Source organism: Danio rerio, chromosome 20, assembly GCF_049306965.1.
Source record: "Danio rerio strain Tuebingen ecotype United States chromosome 20, GRCz12tu, whole genome shotgun sequence".
In the NCBI taxonomy this organism is placed as follows: Eukaryota; Metazoa; Chordata; class Actinopteri; order Cypriniformes; family Danionidae; genus Danio; species Danio rerio.
Genome location: NC_133195.1, coordinates 22,038,322 through 22,058,266, shown reverse-complemented (window position 1 = coordinate 22,058,266; position 19,945 = coordinate 22,038,322). Strand labels below are relative to the sequence as shown.

Sequence of the window (19,945 nt, the reverse complement as noted above, 5' to 3'; positions counted from 1 at the left end):
ATTAAAGAAACAGAATCGTGGTCATCAACAGGCAAATGGTCAGGGCAGGCAGCAAGCAATCGTAAAAGGTAAACAGGCAGGGTCACAACAGGTAAATCAAAGTAGGATATAAATGCTCAGAAATGTCAACGAGATGCAAACAAGACTTTGCAAAGAGTGAAACAAACCAGTCTGCTTAAATAGATGGCAGAGTGATTTCAGCTGAACCCGTAATCAAACAGATACGGGGTAGATGGGAAATGTAATGGAGAGGGAACTGTCTTTAATTAATGAGGTGAGGGTTCCCTCTGCTGGTTAGAGGAGGGAATCACGGAATTTGTCTTGGTGATAGAGCCCCCCTTCTGTGAGCGACTCCTGGCACGAGGTGGACGACGGCAACGGGGTCTCCCTCGTGATCGAGGGGCCGGTTTATCAGGGTGATTGCGATGGAAGGACTATATAAGGTTTGGGTCAAGAATATTATCTGCATTTACCGAAGAGTGTTCCTCTGGACCGTACCCCTCCCAATCAACCAGGTATTGAAGAACTCTTCCCGACGCCTGGAATCAAGTAGTTCTTGAACTTGGTACACCTCCTCGCCATCCACCAGAGTGGGCAGGGAACCCTTGTCAGCAGACTCCTCCTCCCCCTCCACGGTGGGACCAGCAGCGGGCTTAAGCAAAGAAACATGGAGGGTGGGAGAGATGCGATAATGATTAGGCAGGATAAGACGAAAGGAAACGGCTGTAATTTGTCTGTCAATCTGGAAAGGGCCCAAGTACCTGGGACTGAGTTTTTTGCAGGGTAATCAAAGGCGCAGATCTCTGGTAGATAACCGAGCGCACTGACCAGGAATGTATTCTGGGTTGGGACGACGGACCAGGGAAACCGTGGGGGTTGGAATCCCAGAATGCACTGAAATAGGGTTAGACCAGTCGAGGATTTTTGAATGGAATTTTGGACGTATTCAGCCCACATTAGATAACGACTCCAGTCAATCTGATGTTGGCTGCAGTAGGAACGAAGGAAACGGGTAATTTCTTGATTATTATTTCGGTTTGGCCTTTGGCTTGGGGGTGATAACCAGAAGTTAGACTGACGTTGACGTTGAGCATTTTAAAGAAAGCTGACCAGACTCTAGATGTAAACTGAGGCCCTCTATCTGAGACAATATCCTCAGGTAAGCCGTAAAATCGAAATACTAAGTTGCATAAATGTTCTGCAGTTTGCAGAGCAGTTGGGAGTTTGGGTACAGGTATGAAATGGCAAGCTTTTAAAAATTTGTCGATGACTGTGAGGATGGTGGTACAATTATTGGACGTGGGTAGATCCGTAATGAAATCAATGGCAATGTGTGACCAGGGGCGTTGTGGTACTGTGAGAGGTTGGAGTAAATCGGCAGGCAGTTGTCGTGATGGTTTTCGAGTAGTGCAGGTTATGCACTGTTAAATAAATGTGGTGGTTTCCTTGGACAACGATGGCCACCAGAAACAATTTTGCAGTAGATGAACTGTATCGTTAATGCCAGGGTGTCTGAAGTTGGGCAGAGAGTGTACTAGTTCTAATACTTGAGTCCGTAAAGTTTCTGGGACATATATCTTATTGGTAGGACATTCAGCTGGGGTCTCTGACTGGGCATTAGCTTGTTCAATTTCGGCAATTATGTCCCATTGGATGGGTGCAACAATGAGACTGGGAGACAGAATATTCTTAGGAACTTGTGAGATTTGATCACCTTCAAATTGTTGTGACAGGGCATCTGCTTTCGTATTTTTTGATCCGGGACAATAGGTGACCAAAAACTTGAAGTGGGTAAAGGACAGGGACCAGCGTGCTTGCTTCGGGTTAAGTCTCTTGGCAGTTCTTAGATATTCCAGATTCTTATAATCCGTCAAAACAGTGAATGGATGGGTAAACCCCTCCAACCAGTGACACCATTCTTCAAAGGCTGATTGCATGGCCGGCAGTTCCCTATCACCAACATCATCATAATTTAGCTTCCTGGAATAGAAGGCACAAGGATATAATTTGGGGGGTGACCCCTGTCTCTGAGACAGTATTGCACCCATGCCAGTATTTGAAGCATCCACTTCAACAATGAAGGGGTGTTCAGGGTTGGGATGGTGCAGAATGGGAGCTGTGACGAACCGTTTTTTCAGTTGTTGAAATGCCTGGGTGGCTGGATGTGACCACTGTAGACTGGGTGGGCTCCTTTTTTTACCAATGATGTTAGGGGTTGTGCAACAGAGCTAAAGTTCCGAATAAAGCATCGGTAAAAATTGGCGAAACCAACAAAGCGTTAAAGTTCTTTCAAGGTTGATGGCTGAGGCTAATTAAGAATTGAGTTCACCTTCCGTTCGTCCATGGCCAGACCTTCATGACTAATGATGTAGCCCAGGAATGAGGTGGATGTTTGGAGGAATTCACATTTCTAAGCTTTAGCATAGAGTTGATGTTTGATGAGTCATTTGAGCACCAATCGTACATGATGGATGTGTTCTTCTAGGGTATCAGTGTATACCAGAATGTCATCTATATATACTATGACTCTGCGATTTAGGAGATCTCTGAAGATGTCATTAACAAATGACTGGAACCCGGATGGACTGTTTACCAGGCTGAAAGGCATGACCAGGTATTCGTAATGCGCTGTGCTTGTGGAGAACCGAAATTTCCATTCATCTCCCTTGCTAATGCGTATAAGGTTGTATGCACTCCGTAGGTCAAGTCTGGTGTATTAATTCCTCATTGATGTTTTTTTCCTTGGCCTCTGTTTCAGGTTTGGATAGGGGAAAGATCCGTCCTCTAGGGGGCATTGTCTCTGGTAACAGATCAATGGCACAATCATAGCTCCGGTGAGGAGGAAATTTAGTGGCTTCGATTCTGCTAAAGGCCAGAGACATGTCAGTATATTCAGGTGGGATGTTAATGTCACAATTGACTTCATCAGAGACGGTGACAGATCGAATAGACAGAGGTGGGATGGGGGTGATGCATTCAGAAAAACAGGTCTCCTTCCATATAACAATTTGTCCCATCCTCCAGTTAATGTCTGGATTATGCCTTCGCAGCCAGGGTAGTCCAAGTATTATGGGAGGGCAAGGTGTTACAAGGATGTAAAATTGGATCATTTCTGTGTGTAGAATACCCGTTTGCATTTTGAGTTCTTGCGTGAGATGTGATATTTGTCCAGATCCTAGTGGGCGTCCATCTATTGCCTCCACTGTCAAAGGAGAGGAACAGCGAGTTAAAGGTATATTATGTCGGTATGCAAATTTTTTAGACATGAATTTTCCTGCTGCTTTTGAATCTAACAATGCTTTTGTTGTTATCTCGTGTCCATTTATCTCAGTGGTATAATTGGTATGTTGACACACGTATCAGCATTCAATGAATGTACAGGAAAACTCACCCGATCTTGGGAAGCTGGGTTTGGACATGACGGACAGGAAACTCGAAGATGGTTTGGTTGACCACAGTATATACATAGTCATTGTGTTAAGCGACAATTTCGTTCTTCAGAGGAGAGATGATAGGAGTTAACTTGCATGGGTTCGGATTCATCAGTGGCAACAGGTAGGGATATATACGATGAGAACTGTGGGGAACATGTCATCATCGAGCTCTGACGAGGTTATCAATCTGAATGTTAAGTGCCATAAACTGCTTGAGATGATTTCCTTCATCTCGACATGCCAGCTTGGATTGTAGTTCATGATTCAATCCCCTTCTAAACAATGATGATCCACCCACACAGTCATGCAGCAAGCGTACGAAAGGTGAGAGCGTATTCAGTCGCGGTCATTTTTCCCTGCGTTAATTCCAATAGCTGCTCGTCAGCGGTTCTCCCTTCTCAGAGATGATCAAACACCTCACTAAAACGCTCTGAGAAATCCTTAACCGAAGGAAAAGCGGTGCCATCCTCCTTCCACATTGCCGTAGCCCATTCTAATGCCTTGCCCGTTAGCAGAGAGAAAACAAAAGCAATCTTACTGGAGTCCGTTGTAAAGAGCGTGGGTTGTTGGCTGACAAAGAGAGAGCACTGAAGTAAAAATTCTTTACACTTCGTCGGGTCACCATCAAACTTTTCCAGAAAGGCGAGGCGAGGACTCACTTGAGATGGCATTTCCATGACGGGTGTAACGGGGCCATTTGTTGATGCCATGGCAGCAGCCGGCGGCGAGATATGCAGGTTCTGGAGCACCTTCACCATTTCCTCGGTTAGTGACGTCAGGTGTTTCAGCTGATGATGGTGTGCGGCGAGTTGACTTGCCTGTGTAGATAGTGCTGAGGACAAGTGAGTGATAGCTGCTGGATCGTAGCATAGCAAAGTCTTCAGTAATGATTCGTCACAAAGATTGGGATCCATCGTGCAGTTTTATTATAAATGTAATCAAACAAAGGCAGAGAAACAGAATCGTGGTCATCAATAGGCAAATGGTCAGGGCAGGCAGCAAGCGATTGTAAACGGTAAACAGGCAGGGTCACAACAGGTAAATCAAAGTAGGATATAAACGCTCAGAAATTTCAACGAGATGCAAACAAGACTTTGCAAAGAGTGAAACAAACCAGCCTGCTTAAATAGATGGCTGAGTGACTACAGCTGGACCCGTGATCAAACAGATAAGGGGTAGATGGGACCTATATATATATATGTATATATATTATTCATTCAATCATTCTTGTCGGCTTAGTCCCCTTTTTAATCCGGGGTCGCCAAACATCCACACATACACACACACACATACACTATGGACAATTTAGCCTACCCAATTCACCTATACCGCATTTACCGCATAAATATATATATATATATATATATATATATATATATATATATATATATGTATATATATATATATATATATATATATATATATATTTTATTTTTTTTTTTTTTTGTGCAATGTGCAATGTCCCACATATATTATTGAATAAATTAATGAATATCAGTAAGCAATGACAGAATTTGCACCACAATTTCATGATAAACTTTAACTATTTTATGATGTGATGAATCTATGCAAAAAAATCATTCAATCTCAAGGGACATTTACAAAACAGTCTTTAAAGTATTTAAAAGTATATTTTTAAAGCCTGATAAATGCTAACTTTTAGAAAAAAAAATTCCCATGTTAACCAAATATTGATAACATTTTAATAATATTCATTCATTTTCTTTTTGGCATAGTTCGTTTATTATCTGGGGTCGCCACAGCGGAATGAACTGCCAACTTATCCAGCATACGTTTTATGCAGCGGATGCCCTTCCAGCCGCAACCCATCACTGGAAAACCCACACACACTCATTCACATACATACACTATAAACAATTTATCTTACCCAATTCACCTATAGCACATGTATTTGGACTTGTGGGAGAAACCAGAGCACCCCGAGGAAACCCACACGAACACGGGGAGAACATGCAAACTCCACACAGAAATGTCAACTGACCCGGCCAATGCTCGAACCAGCAACCTTCTTGCTGTGAGGCGACAGCACTACTGCACCACCGCGTTGCCCATTTTGATAACATAATAACTGTAATAAGAATAATAATTTGTGATATTGCAAATTAGTTTCTTTGTTTCTTTTTCATTGTATTACTAACATTAGTTAATGGGCAACACTTTAAAAAACTGTAAAATTTGCAGTAAAACAACAGCAGCTGTGGTTGCCAGAATTCTTCTGTAAAATTACAGTAAACTACCATATTTTCTTAATTTGTACAATGTTAACAAATCAACATTTTGAAGTAATACTATCCAAGGTATACCTTAATTTGTAATAAACAACCAGACAAAACCACACCACCAGTAGCAATGACTACATGATGAACCCAAGTGCATCACAAACAGCTTTTCCACAAGCAAAGAAACACAACTACAAAACACATTAAATGTAACATTAAACTCTAATCTACATGAATATTCGCTGTATTTAGTAAGGAAAAGGGGATTAATTAGGCTTTGCTTTAAAAAAAAAAAAATTCTTTAAAAACGAAACGAGAATTGTAAAAACGAGTAATGTTTTGCATCTCATTAGTATAAATATGCACAGTTAATTTAATTTTATGGCATCCAGTTTTTGTAAATTAAGTCAACATCACTTTTTTGCCATGCTGTTAACTAGGTAATATTTCAAGAGTTCACACTTAACTGTTGGTTGATTATAAAGCGTATTTGGCATGCTGTCCTGGGAGAGAGCCCTGATCTCAGAAGATCCTTAAGCCCGGGGCTCCCTCTTGTTTGCAGGGTGAGAGGGTAGTTTGAGCTAGATCTCAAGAGCTCCCCAGCTTATTATGCATAATGACATATTAGGGATTGGTACAGAAAGATGTTGCTGATTAAGGACTTATCTATGGTGCCAATTTGGTTTGGTCAATTCACCTTGCATGTTTTTGGATTGTGGGAGGAAACTGGAGAACCTGGGGGAAACCCACACGAGCACGGGGAGGACATGTATATTCTGCACAGAACCGTCAACTGGCCTGTTAAAGACTTGGACCAGGGACTCTAGCTATGAGGCAACAGTGCTAACCCCTGAGCTGCTGTGCAACCCTATCAAGGAAAAGGGAGGAGTAAGGTTGGAAGGGGGGATTCTTCAAGACAAAGATGACTGTGGTAAGTAACTCTGGTTATTTATAGTGAGTTAGGAATCATCTGGAGCATCTGTGGTCAATCATAAGCATGTGATCCACTCGAAATTAGTTTATAAATAAACTTCCCTTTTTGTTTAAAATTTTTACCATTAAAATCATGACCATTTTTTTTAAAGTGTATAATATTTTCACTAGAATCATTGTTTAGATCATATCACAAAGATGGCATACGATCAAATAACTTATTCTAGTGGTGTTTTCAGTTTGTCTAAACAGATCTAAGCAAAATATTGTATATTAACATCTCTAATGCTCTATGCTTTCAACTGCAGCAGTCTAATTTACAGTATAAAAATGTAATGGACAAAAAGAGATTTTTTTTCTGTCTTATTTTGATCCGTTTTTTAAATACTGTATGGCAAAACAAAAGTAATAGTGCATGCATTAGAGCAAGAAGCCTTGATGTACTTTTCAGACTATAAACCAAAAAATGAAAGCAGCAATATGGGTATACATATATATAGCCATGCCATTTATTCATCTGAATCACTTTAGCAGGGCATTTGCCATTATCTGAATTAAGCAGAAATGTAATCAAATGTTGATTCATGGGTACATTTATGTAAATGTCATCAGTAGCCTACATGGAACTGACATCTAGTCTACAATAACAGCAATATAGCAAGTAGATGTGTACAAACCTATGTTTTCAGAAGGAAACATGCAATTTTACTGCAAACTGTACCCCCTTATATGAAGGGATACATAAATATCACAATAATGAAACACTGAAGCATCACAGAGGGTTTTCAAATGCTGTCAAGAAGGACCAAAATCCTTCTAATTTCCTTTTTTTTTTCCTCAAAAATTTTATTCTTTGGTTACTGTTTGAGCTTAGATTCTTTTGATTGTAAATGTATTATTAATTTATAACTTTTTCTGGCTAAATTTACATCCATAAATGTAATAATTTTAAAGAAACACCCTTTTTTATTTTCTGAAAGGATTTTGATTTATATTTGAACTCTAACAATTCTATTGCATGTAAAACTCTTTCTTGGTGTAATAAATTTAATTTGCTGGAATTTTAAATTGCTGTAACCCTTTTAGCCTCTTTGCTCATAATGTATCTTTGTAAATCTTCTTTCTTGCACAATAATAATAATAATAATAATAATAATAATAAATAACATTAACAAAAAAGGAAGGACCAAAATCCTTTTTTACATTTACACATATTAATAATAATGATAATAATAATAATAAATAACATTAACAAAAAAGGAAGGACCAAAATCCTTTTTTACATTTACACATAACTCGTTACTGTCACTATTTTTCCCACGGTTTAGGGTCAAGAGAAGGGAGGGTCAGCATCATTTACACCAGCAGAGAGGGAGAGTGAGAGAGGGAGATGGGGGAGTGTCATCATCATCTCTCAGTGTTTGGTTTTTCGTCGCGGTGAAGCTTCTCTACGAATCGTGGAAATAATATTTTATTCCAATATACAGCGAACATACCGATAAAACAGTTCGATTCCTGATACTGAATCCTCTGTCGACTTAAGGTAATGTCTAAACAAATTCATCTTGCGAAAGACCAAACCGGTTCGAATAACTGTATAACCTAATCTTTTTTATCCCACTGCATGCCAGCGTAATGCGTGTTTCTGCATATTATTATCACATTTCCAATTATGTGAGAGCAGCAACGCGCCGTCATCACAAACAACGAAGCTCATATACAGAATTATCAGTCGATTAATGATTACCGATCAATGAGCATCGCTAAATTGATTTATTCCGAATGTATTTGTCGGTTTATTTATTTTTGGAACCTATAATATGACCAACTTGTCTTTGTTTACATTATGTATGTATTACGAGTGAACCAGCATGCCAGGGAAATGATGAAACAAATCAATCTAATTCGTTTTTAAAATCGCTGCCGGAAAAAAAAATACATATAGAAACGCTCATAGAATTAGTAATTGCTTTAATGGTTAGCAATAGACCTATATGAGTTTTACTGTAAACTATAACCCGTTAACTCCCTGCTCTACCAAATGGTTGTCCATATTTTGTTAGTTTTAAATAATGCTCAAGTCATTTAAAGAATAAGTGTTTTAAATAATAGTTCACACACAGCATTGTTGGTTTACAAAAAAATTATAATAAATGAAATATAATCCTTTTGCACTACTACACTTGATTTTGGTTTTATTGTAAACAAACAAACAAGAAAAAAATGTTGAAAATGAGAATCTGAAATATTTTATGGCATACTTCTAAAAATAAAGATTATTTAGCATTTAGAAATGTTTTAATTTGATAATATTTTTAAATAAAATGGTCTTACACTTTATATTTTCAGATTTTTTATAGTTTATGTATTAATTCCGGTACTTTTACCGGAAACCGACATAACCATTTGGTAGAGGTTCATGTTTTAGAAATTAGGGGATGTGTTAAAAAAGCATTAAGTGTGTTAACTAGCTACTTTAGGAGTTAAGAAATGCAATCCATAATTTTTCTTGATGGGGCAGTTAAAGGGATAATGCCCTTGTTGTTCTATTAGTGGCATGTTAAATTTTAATGGAAGATGTTCCAATACTAAATTTAAAATTACATTGTATGTCACTGGTTTTAATTATTAACATTTGACGTTTTTAATGTGATTTTAGTGGAAAACCGTTAGAACTTCTGTGTCCAATTTTATGTTTGGTACATAGATAATAATGTGAGTTAATTTGTGTAGCTATCCATTTACAGAATTACGTAAATGACATAGAAATAATTGACCAACATCTATCACTTCTCTTCAACAGAATCAATCCCAGATCTCAATGTTTGACTGCCCTGGACAATGGACGACTCATTTTTGCTAATATGGGTTCTTGATACTAAATTACATAACTTTTACACTTGATGGCAATGTGTCATGCTCTCGAATTCATTTATTAAACACCTTTCATTTGCTATTCGGGAGGTGTTCTAATGGACCTGCCATCCGAGGCTGTGTAGGTGTGGATTTGCCTTTGACATTATGGGTTGTGGAGGCTCCAGGACAGATGTGTTGGAACCGAGATACATGGAAAGCTGGACCAAAGAGACAGAGTCCACTTGGCTGACCAGCACAGACACAGACATCCCCCTGTCCTCCATCCAAAGCATCCCTTCAGAAAACTCTTCAGAGGTGGGCTTTCCTTCAGAGAAAACTGCCAACCTGGGTAAGAACGGACTGAGAGTGTCATTTATAATGCTTTTGAAAATCTCACAGTTTCAGTTAAACACGGTTAAACACATCTGACATCACATTTGAACTTAGTCAGCCTGGTGTAACCTGTAAAAGCCTTCAAAAGAGATTTCTTTGCCAAAAGCACAGGGAAAGTGTTGCGAGTCTGCTGTTGGTGAGCAAGTCATTGAAGTAGGCCTCTTGTTGCCATGGCAATGGTTAAGTCCCTTCAGTACTTCAATACAACAATATGAGCAGGGATGAGCACAATAAGCACTCCATACCTCTTTGTGCAGAGTTGTAGCACTTTAGACGGTAGTGTGTAAATGAAAGAATTCAGATTAACTGCTAATGGATCATTAAAGTGGTATTCATAATGACTACAGGTGTCATTATTTCAATTCTTGTTTTGTATTAGGATTATTAGCCCTGTTGGGGAGATGTCTATATATAGTCACCTTCAATTGTATAACATTTTTAACAATACAGACATCAGTGCAGCTTTATAGTGATAGTCAAAAACAGCTACATAACATGGGGAAACTTGACAATTGATTTCAGATTCTCATTTACACTTACTACAAGTCTAACTTTGATTTTTAAAGAGCACCTATGATGAAAATAATCTTTTGTAAGCTGTTTGGACAGAACTGTGGGTATAGTATGTCCACAGTCATATTGGGGTGATATAAAGACATTAAGTCTCTTATTTTCAATTGAAATTTCCTGATGTTAGAATAGGATCCAAATCCCTCCCTTTTTATGCCGACCACAATGTGACGTAGTAGTGCAGTTTCCCCGCCCACTGAATTGATTGACAGGCGCGTATTAACATGTCTCTGTAGTAACACGTATAATCATATCCACAAGACAGGATGTGTGCAAAGCAACTGGGATTAAAAGTTCTGTTCAGCTCTCTATAAACAATCTTCATCAAATGTGATCAAGAATGAGTTTTATAAGTTTGAAATGTTGTTAAAACAGTGCATATTTGTACTGAATTAAAGCAATTTTACCATCTTTTAAACCACAGCCGCATGTCAGTTCAATCATAAAAGAAGACGCTTCAATCCCAGATTGTGATTTTTAAATCAGGTTTATTTTATACATTAACAGATATTCATAACACAGTGAATATTAATGTGTATACCGTCACATTTGCCAAGCAAAAACAGTAGGGTTGGGCATCTAAGCTATAATGCCGATCCGATACGCATCTCGATACAAAGAATACGATCCGATATATTAGCGATACATTTGTGACATATTGCGATGCAACACGATACGATTCACACCCATATCACGATACGATGCGATATTTCAGCACTAACTAATTAAATCAAGTTTATGAGATGATGTGAAAGAGGATGCTGTGCCATTGAATGAGTTTGATTATTTATAAACCAAGCAAAACCAAGACTTTTTTTTACAAACTGGCTCTTCTCTCAGAGCCAGAGTGTCAGTTTACAGTAGAGGGCCATTTTAGAACATATAGCACATATTATTTAAGTATTTTCAAGATAAACAGAATGTATAAGTGCAATATATATTAAAAAAATATGTATATATTTGCACTCTTTCAACATAAATAAATTTAGCATTGCACAACAAGAATTGTGATTTAACTTTTCAACTATGAAAACAAGTTTTACAAAGATATATTTTGCCACTGATTATTCAAAACTTAAGGTTGTGAACTAGCAGTGTTATGCTGCTTTGAAACATCACTGTCACTGTAAACAACAGGCTAATAAAAATATAACAAACCAGCAATCTTCTTGCTGTGAGGTGGTCAAACTACCCACTGTGCCACCGTGACACCCAATTATTTTTATCATTATTATTATTAATATTATTATTATTATAATTAAATAAAAATTAACAGGAGGAGGTGTTTAAAACCTTCGTTCTCCGTGACACTAGGCTGAATATCTTTGCAGATGAACAATGCAATGCTTACTAAGGCTTACTTTATGTAGGTCGATTAAATTATGCGCCAAAAACAGGTTGACAACACTTGTTAATAAATAAAAAATACATTCTATATTAAAAATATAAGCTGTATCTCGGAAAAATCGATGCATCTCGCAAAAACCGATGCATCTCGATTTGCTTCCAAAATTTCATTCATCCTCTGCTGCTCAACCGATGCACTCGCATCGTGCACTCGCATGACCGCGCATCGATACATATCGGTTAATCTTCCCATCCCTAAAAAACAGTGCAAAGTCAAACGGGAACTTTGTAACGACAGTGTGTGTGACTCATCGTCCTCAACGACTCATTAACTCCACAACAAATACATCAAATAATCATTGGGTAAGTTCTTACTGTAGTATTTTTCACAAATGGTTTGTTAGATCTGCTTCCTTCATGTTCACTGTGTTGTTCATCTGACACAGGCGAGGTGGAGATTGAGGCACACTCTAACAGGCACGTGGGAACGTTGGGCAGGGAGAACATTAAAGGCACATGCAAAAAAAAAAAAAAAAAAAAAAAACAGCTCCATTGTGTTTAGAGCAGAAAATCCAATATTCTTAAAGGTATAATAAATAATCTGATGGGTGTTTTGAGCTGAAACTTTACAGATATATCTGGAGACGCAAAAGACATCTTAAATCTTGAAAAGTGGTAAAATAGGTGCCCTTTAAAATCAAGACAAACTGTAATAGCTGTTAGTGTGTTTTTTGAACAAGTCTGAACCCTGGTGCGCAACATTAAATATAAACAACACCCACCAAAGACGCTTGTACAAACCAAAACAGCACATGATGTCATTAGATAAAACAATAAAATTGGCAGAATTCAATGGTGGGCATAACGAGGCTTCATGAAACACTAAAACAGTTGAAGTTTATGTGTCGAAGCTTCAAAACGTTTCGAAATCCATCTCTACACTGACACTTGGTGGTCAATTTTTATGTACTGCCCTGGAACAGCTTCAGCAAAGACACAGTAACACAAATTGAGGTATTAAACCCCACGTTGTAAAATTGAGGTTTCAGGTGATTTAGTGAAGCAGTGACACTTCCTTACTAGCATGCACAGATAATGAGTTTGAATCCAGGGGGATGCAACTATTCTGTTCTCGTAACATGTTGTTTTAACATTGATCTGTCTTTAATATAATGTAATTACCCCAGGGGTCGCAATCCAATCGAACTAGTAACTATAAGCTACTATAGTAACTATATAGTATATATTAACTATAAACGACTATTTTTTCTCTTCAGTAGGTTATGGATAAAATACGGTAATTCTTAAATAGATTTTTGGAAATCACCAGGCGACCCCCCTTCATTGTCACCCCCATTTTGAGAGCCACTGCACATGCTACATGAGATTAGAGTTTTTTTCTAACCATCTCAGTCAAACGCAGATTAGCCAGGTATTGAAACACTTCTGAAATGGCCAATGCTCTGAAGCGCTTTAGTCATGTGAGCTGATGTTTTGAAACACTGTAGTAACGTGACCTGGGTGTTTCGAATCATGATTCAGTGCGGTGTTTTAAAAGACTTGCGCTTTGGGATCTCAGCACTGTGTCAAAACGTCAGTTTCAAGTCAGCCATCCCTAAAATCCACTTGTTTTTCTCTTCATAAATGCAATGTTGCTCAATAATTCAATACAGGTGCTAGCAATGCATCTATTTGTAGCATTTTGTTATTTGTATGCATCACAAGGGAATTTTGTTCTTTAAAAAACTCTTATAGTTCCTTTGAGTTCTCAAATGCAAAATAAAATCCATAAAATTTCTCCTTTGGCCTATAAGCAAACAAATATGGTGTGGTATTTACGAGGGCACATCAAAACCTCTTAAAGCATATTGAAAAATGAAGTAAGTGTTGTCATGTAGCCAGTGATGGATGATTGGCCTTATGTGTGAAACTGTACATCAGTCATGTCTGGTCTTGGCAAGCTGGTCAAAAAGTTCAGTGTCAGGGATTTGTCTCTTCAGCAGGGCCTTCAATAAAGGATCTGACCATGAACACTTAACTTTTATAAATGAAAATAAAATATTTAAAATGACACAAGGAGAATATAAAGGTTAAAGTGTTAGATCAGCTAAAAAATGTATTACTCACCATCATGTTCCTCCAAACCCCTGAGACCTTTGATCATATTCAGAATACAAATGAAGACATTTTAGATGAATCTGTAAGCTTTCTGTCCCATCATAGTCCAGAAAAATGCCAAGAACATATTTAAAACTGTCCGTGTGTCATCAGTGCTTCAGTTGTAATTTCAGGTACAATTTCAGCATCAGTCCAGGGCATGCTTTCATGAGTGTACTGTGCACTGCAAACATGTTTTGCTGCTGACGCATTCTTTGCATGCATATTTTCGCAGGTTATACATCAGCAGCGTGACATGCACTGCTTTCATGAACATGTGCTGTTAACTGACACTAAAGAAACAGTGGAAAAAAATTAATTATTTTAATTATTATTATTATGTTGTTGAATGAAATGAAAAGACAATTAGAGCACCATGAAGTGCAACATCAATAGGAAATAAGTGTTAATATATGTCTATATTTTAAAGACATAGCACTGCAAAATGCAATTTGATTCAGGGTTTCTTGTCCTATGTATGACCTACGTTAAATTGTGTCTCAATCAGTGTCAACTATTGGTTTTCATCAAGGTAGATCTGAAACGCGGCAAGTGTAATGACAACATAGTTTACTGAAAATGTCCTGGCTTATCGAAATCCACAATAACCGTGCATAAGACCAGTTGGCTGCAAATAGCAACTGCTGCTTTGATGTTTTATTGCCTCAAGGCATGTATGCACATATTTGCCTTTTCTTTATTACAAACATTAACTGTTTTAAAAAAAATTAAAATCTTTTAAACCCATTCTTGAGGTGCACCTGATCACAGAGAGTTGGAACAGATCTTTTTATTCTAGTTTCTTTGCAAATCCTGTCTTGTGGACACATTTATGCATGACAATATAGACATGCTAAAACGTGCCTGTTAGTCAAATTGGTGAGTGGGGAAAAACACTACTATGTTGCAGTGGGCCTCAAATTAACTGGGATTTGGATCCTATTTTGACATCAAGAAATTTTGTGTTTATATCATGAAAGTGGACACACTATACATACACACGGTTCCATCCAAACAGCTTACAAAATGTATTTTGCGTAATAAGAGCCCTTTAAACAATTTACTGAGGTATCAATGTTTTACACAAAAAAATTGATATAGCAATGTATCGTTTATACCCTATACCTTGATCAGGGCTGTCCAAAGTCAGTCCTGGAGGGCCGGTGTGCTGCATAGTTTAACTACCACTTCCTTCAACACACCTGCCTGGAGGTTTCTAGTGTACATGGAAAGAGCTTGATTAGCTAGTTCAGGTGTGTCTAATTGGGGTTAGAACTAAAATATGCAGGACACCGGCCCTGCAGAGCTGAGTTTGAACACCCCTGACCTAGATAAATAGATAGATGTCAGTTAAACTGTAAAATATTTCTTAAAAGGCCATCTTTAGTGTGAGAATTGCTGATATCCTTTTTATTTTCTCCTTAAAGATCTCTTTGATGACGGTCTGCCAACACCAGCTCAGGCTTATCTGAAAGTGTGTTCTGCCATGTCTGAGGTGGGCCTGAATGACATGAAAACTGGCAGCACCCCAGCAATCCTCTCTTCTCAAGAGCAGGACGTGCTGTCTTCATCTGCTACCACTGTGCAGAGGAGAAGTGTGCTGCGGACTGAAGAAATAGTAAGTATTTAAATTGAATTTGTTGCCAGGGTTTCTGCAGGTCACACACAAAATTAGGGTGTTTTAAGGTAATTGTGAAAGAAATGTATGACATTAATAAATAAATTTTATAATACCGATAATTAGCAAAAAGAAGAATCAAATTTATTGAATATAATTCAATTTACTTCAAATGTATTTGTATAGCGCTTTTCATAGTTAATTTTTTCTCCAAAGTAGTTTTTCAAAATATGCACATTATATGGTATGGTGTATATGCCTAATTTATATATATATATATATATATATATATATATATATATATATATATATATATATATATATATATATATATATATATATATATATATATATATAATTCATATTATTATAAATACATTTATTTTTATACTTTTTTAATCTTGACCTGTCCACATTGCCTTTATAAATAAAAGGATATTTGCTATATTTGATATCTGAGAGAGTCAATGGTTAGAGGTTTTCAGATTTCTTCAAAATATCTTCTGTAGTTTTAGTAATCACTAAGAGGAAAGAGTAAATAATAAGTAAAGTTTCATTTCCCTTTAAGCACTAATATAATTAATATAATATATAATATTTAATTTAACTGATTATATTTACAAATCAGAAAGGTCCATGTTTAACAAGAGTTAATTAAATGTAAATGTTTCATGTAAAATATTATGTAATTCAGTTTATTGTATGATATATATATATATATATATATATATATATATATATATATATATATATATATATATAAATATATATATATATATATATATATATATATATATATATATATATATATATATATATATATATATATATATATATATATATATATACACATTTTATATATTCTTATTATACATATATATTGTTCAGTAGAAAATAAGAAAATAAATTAATCTCTTTATTGGGCTTAAGGGGTTGCTTTCATTTCTTTACAGTGTGGGCTTGGCAAAGTGTATAAGCAAACATTTTCATGATATCCTTGAAGATCTATCCACAATTAAATCAGTTTTTGCTAAATTGAATCCAATCGTACAGCTGTAGTCTATGAGGAGTTTAATACAGAATACATCATGCCTAAACACACCGTAGCTGTTAAAAAATGAATGGTAAACTGCAGCTTCTTAGCACTTATTTCTTGTAGTTATTCCATGTGCAAAACAAAGCTTTTTTGGCTCAGTACCGACAGTGAAAAGGTTGCCAAGCAATATTCACAGGTGTATGTTAATAGAGTATTTTTACAACAGCTTTAAATAGGCTCAACCAATCAGATTACAGGATTTTAACTATCCAATATATAATTAGAATTTTTAAATATAATTTATTTTTAGACTTTTTTTAAGAAACATTAGTATGAAAGAAACTTTTATGCTGCGTTCACACCAGACGTGGATAAAGTGTCAAGTGTGAGTGATTTACATATTAAGTCAAAGCAAAGATGCGAATAGACGTCCTGCGATGCAAAACGCGTGAATGACGAAATTCGCACGAATGAAGTGACGCGAGTTGAGCGTTTTGCACGTTTGACTCAAATCACTCAAGTTTGAAAATCTGAACGTTACCCAATCATGGCCTTGCTCTTGTATAAGAATGATTATGTCATAGTGCAAGTTGTTGGTGTCCCGAGAAAAAATCCTCTTGCCGACACCGAACAACAGTTCATCAAACTGTGCTCGGCTCAGTCTGAAACACCACTGAAAGCCTCTATCATCCAGACAGATTTTCTGGGGAAGTTGATGAGCTCACAGAGCTGGGTGCACCTCTGAAAGGATCTAGTAGACTTAGACATGGCACCGAATGAATCTACGATGTGAATGAATATGAAGCGAATTTGAGGAAAGTAAAATCAAAATGTTCACATGTCTATTTACATGCAAATAACACCTCCGCATCTGGTGTGAACACAGCATAAGCATGTAAATATACACTGTTTTTGTAAATAACACAGTATTTAACTGTAATATGACCTATTTACTGTAGGACAGTTATACTGTATGTTACTGTATTTTAAAGTTGCATTGTGAAAATGACTATAATTTTACACTAAAGATATACACACATATATGTAAATACATATACAGCAAGATAAACGGTGCTGTAAATGTAAATACAGTATATTTGCTGTAATTGATTTACAGTGAGTTACTGTAGAGTCTACAAGAAATTGTTAACAGTGTAACCTTACAACAACGTCTACTAATCTGTCAATATTTGTGAGACCAAATGGCAGGACAACAGGATGTCCACCAAGCAAGTGACCATCACTGTGACTCAAAGTATCCGGCAGGTGGACAAGAGCGGAAAGATCAAAGAGACATCACAGACCACCTATGAGCTGATGAAGCCCGTGGACGGTCTGATGGCCACAGCGATAGACTCGGTGCCTCAGTGAGGTTCAAGACCTCATGAAGATTGTATCTGGATGGCCTGAAAGCTTTGGTGAAGGTGTGGACCAAAGAAGTACAAAGCAGGGACGACCTAAATGAAGAAATTCATCAGTGCTGTGATTAACGGGTTTCATTCAAGGGTCAAAGTATTGTTTGTCTTTGTTTTGTTTTTTCCGGTTACATTTGACCGCTTTAAAAATGTCTATTTTTATGTACTTTTCTCTATAGTGTGTGTCAAAATAATGTTAAATGTCATTTTCTGAAGGCAACAAAATGAGTCTTAGTAAAGGATCTACTGTACATACACTGAAAGCACATGACGGATCAAGAAGTGCAATTGAGTGGCCTACTGACTGACTTTGTTACAAGTGTTCAAAAAAGTAAATTGTTTAACAAAATACTAAAAACATATGTGTTTGTTTTTTGTTTGTTTTGTTGTTTGTTTGTTTCCAGTGGCTTGAAGTCGATGTATTGCGTTTGATTTTAGATTTTAAAAAACAGGGCTCTTTTGTACATCCTGCACACTTACAGTACTACCACACTATTGTTGCCTTCAAACATTTGTTCAAAGCCTGATTACAGTTTCTGTAGCATATACAACTTGGGGAGAAAAGGTACTGGACGCTTTGTTGTGTTATTCCGATACTGTTTGATACATCACTGCTCTACTGACTGAAAGATGTTATTGCAGAGTTATTAAATATTTATTGCTGTCACTTGGAAGAGCATAACCGCTTGCTGTATTCCAGTCTTTCTCTTGCTTCAAAAACAAATGAGTACACTGTGGCCATAAGAGTAAACAAGTTTAATGCTCAGGTCCAAGTGTATCTGTCTGCGGACTGCAAGATGAGGGTGTAAGATGAATGGGTATAACTTGTTGTAAGTTAGAGGTGTAACTTGCAGTTATCGAGATCCCATTGAATCATGCGAGATGTCACAACGAGATGTTGTTGGCAAGGTAGTGGAAATACTTACCAGAGAACGTTTTCATGAGTTTTCTGCAAATGTATCCACAACCATGTCACTTGATATATCACTATATTAATAAATTTAGCAACTCCACTCACTAACTTAAAATATTATGAAGGCAAAATTTTAAAATAATGAAGTGCACAGATACATGGTTTATGATTACCACTACTACTAAAATAAGAGCAGCACATGTTGATTTCATTCCAACTTTTATCAACACTCAGTTGGTAACTTGGTACTAAGGGGCCTAAAGTGTGCCAAGAAAATCTCCCACACACCATATCCTGAATTATTCATTCAAGGCAGTATTGATCCAGGTTTTCATGTTGTTAATGTAGAATATCTGACGTTGCCATCAGCAGAAACAAAGACCCATCAGTCCAGGCAAACTTTTCCAATCTTCAATTGTCCAATATTTGGTAAACCCGTGTCAATCATAGCCTCATTTTTCAGTTCCCAGCTGACAGGAGTGGCACTAATGTGATCTTTTACTAACTCTCAGTTAGAGCCAGTCTTGTGATAAATCAGCTTTCTTCTCCATTCTTACACTCAGTTTCAGTGTCAGCAGATTGCCTCAAACATCTCTATGTTAATTGAGTTGCTGCCATGTGTTTGATTGGCGGGTTTAACTACCAATGAACAAAACATTTGAGCCTTTGAATTAGGTGGCCTTAATTAGTATGTAGTTCAAATTTAATTATTTATTTGGTACAATGCACATTTTATGTACATACAGTTGAAGTCGGAATTATTAGCCCCCCTGTGCATTTTTTCCCCAATTTCTGTTTAACAGAAGATTTTTTTCAAAACATTTCTAATCATAATAGTTTTAATAACTCATTTTTAATAACTGAATTTTATTTTTGCCATGATGACTAGAACAATAATTTACTAGATATTTTTCAAGACACTTCTATACAGCTTAAAGTGACATTTAAAGGGGATAATATTTTTGACCTTAAAATGGCTTTTAAAAAATTAAAAAATGAGTTTATTGTAGCTGACATAAAACAAATAAGGCTT

General features: G+C 36.8%; 1 protein-coding gene across 1 annotated transcript; it reads left to right on the top strand.

Moving 5' to 3' along the window:
• The first annotated feature begins 8,023 nt into the window (after positions 1–8,023).
• baalcb (BAALC binder of MAP3K1 and KLF4 b) lies at positions 8,024–18,666 on the top strand. Its single transcript, XM_003200691.6, has 4 exons — positions 8,024–8,150; positions 9,411–9,812; positions 15,358–15,548; positions 17,782–18,666. Exons 2-4 carry the CDS (start codon positions 9,629–9,631, stop codon positions 17,953–17,955), a joined length of 549 nt encoding a protein of 182 aa, XP_003200739.1. The 5' UTR covers positions 8,024–8,150; positions 9,411–9,628; the 3' UTR covers positions 17,956–18,666.
• The last annotated feature ends 1,279 nt before the right edge of the window (positions 18,667–19,945 follow it).

Coding starts and splice junctions, on each gene's coding strand:
- baalcb (XM_003200691.6), top strand. CDS start 9,629: ATGGGTTGTGGAGGCTCCAGGACAGATGTGTTGGAACCGAGATACATG. Junction 9,813..15,357: donor AGAGAAAACTGCCAACCTGG/GTAAGAACGGAC, acceptor TTCTCCTTAAAG/ATCTCTTTGATGACGGTCTG. Junction 15,549..17,781: donor TGCTGCGGACTGAAGAAATA/GTAAGTATTTAA, acceptor AATATTTGTGAG/ACCAAATGGCAGGACAACAG.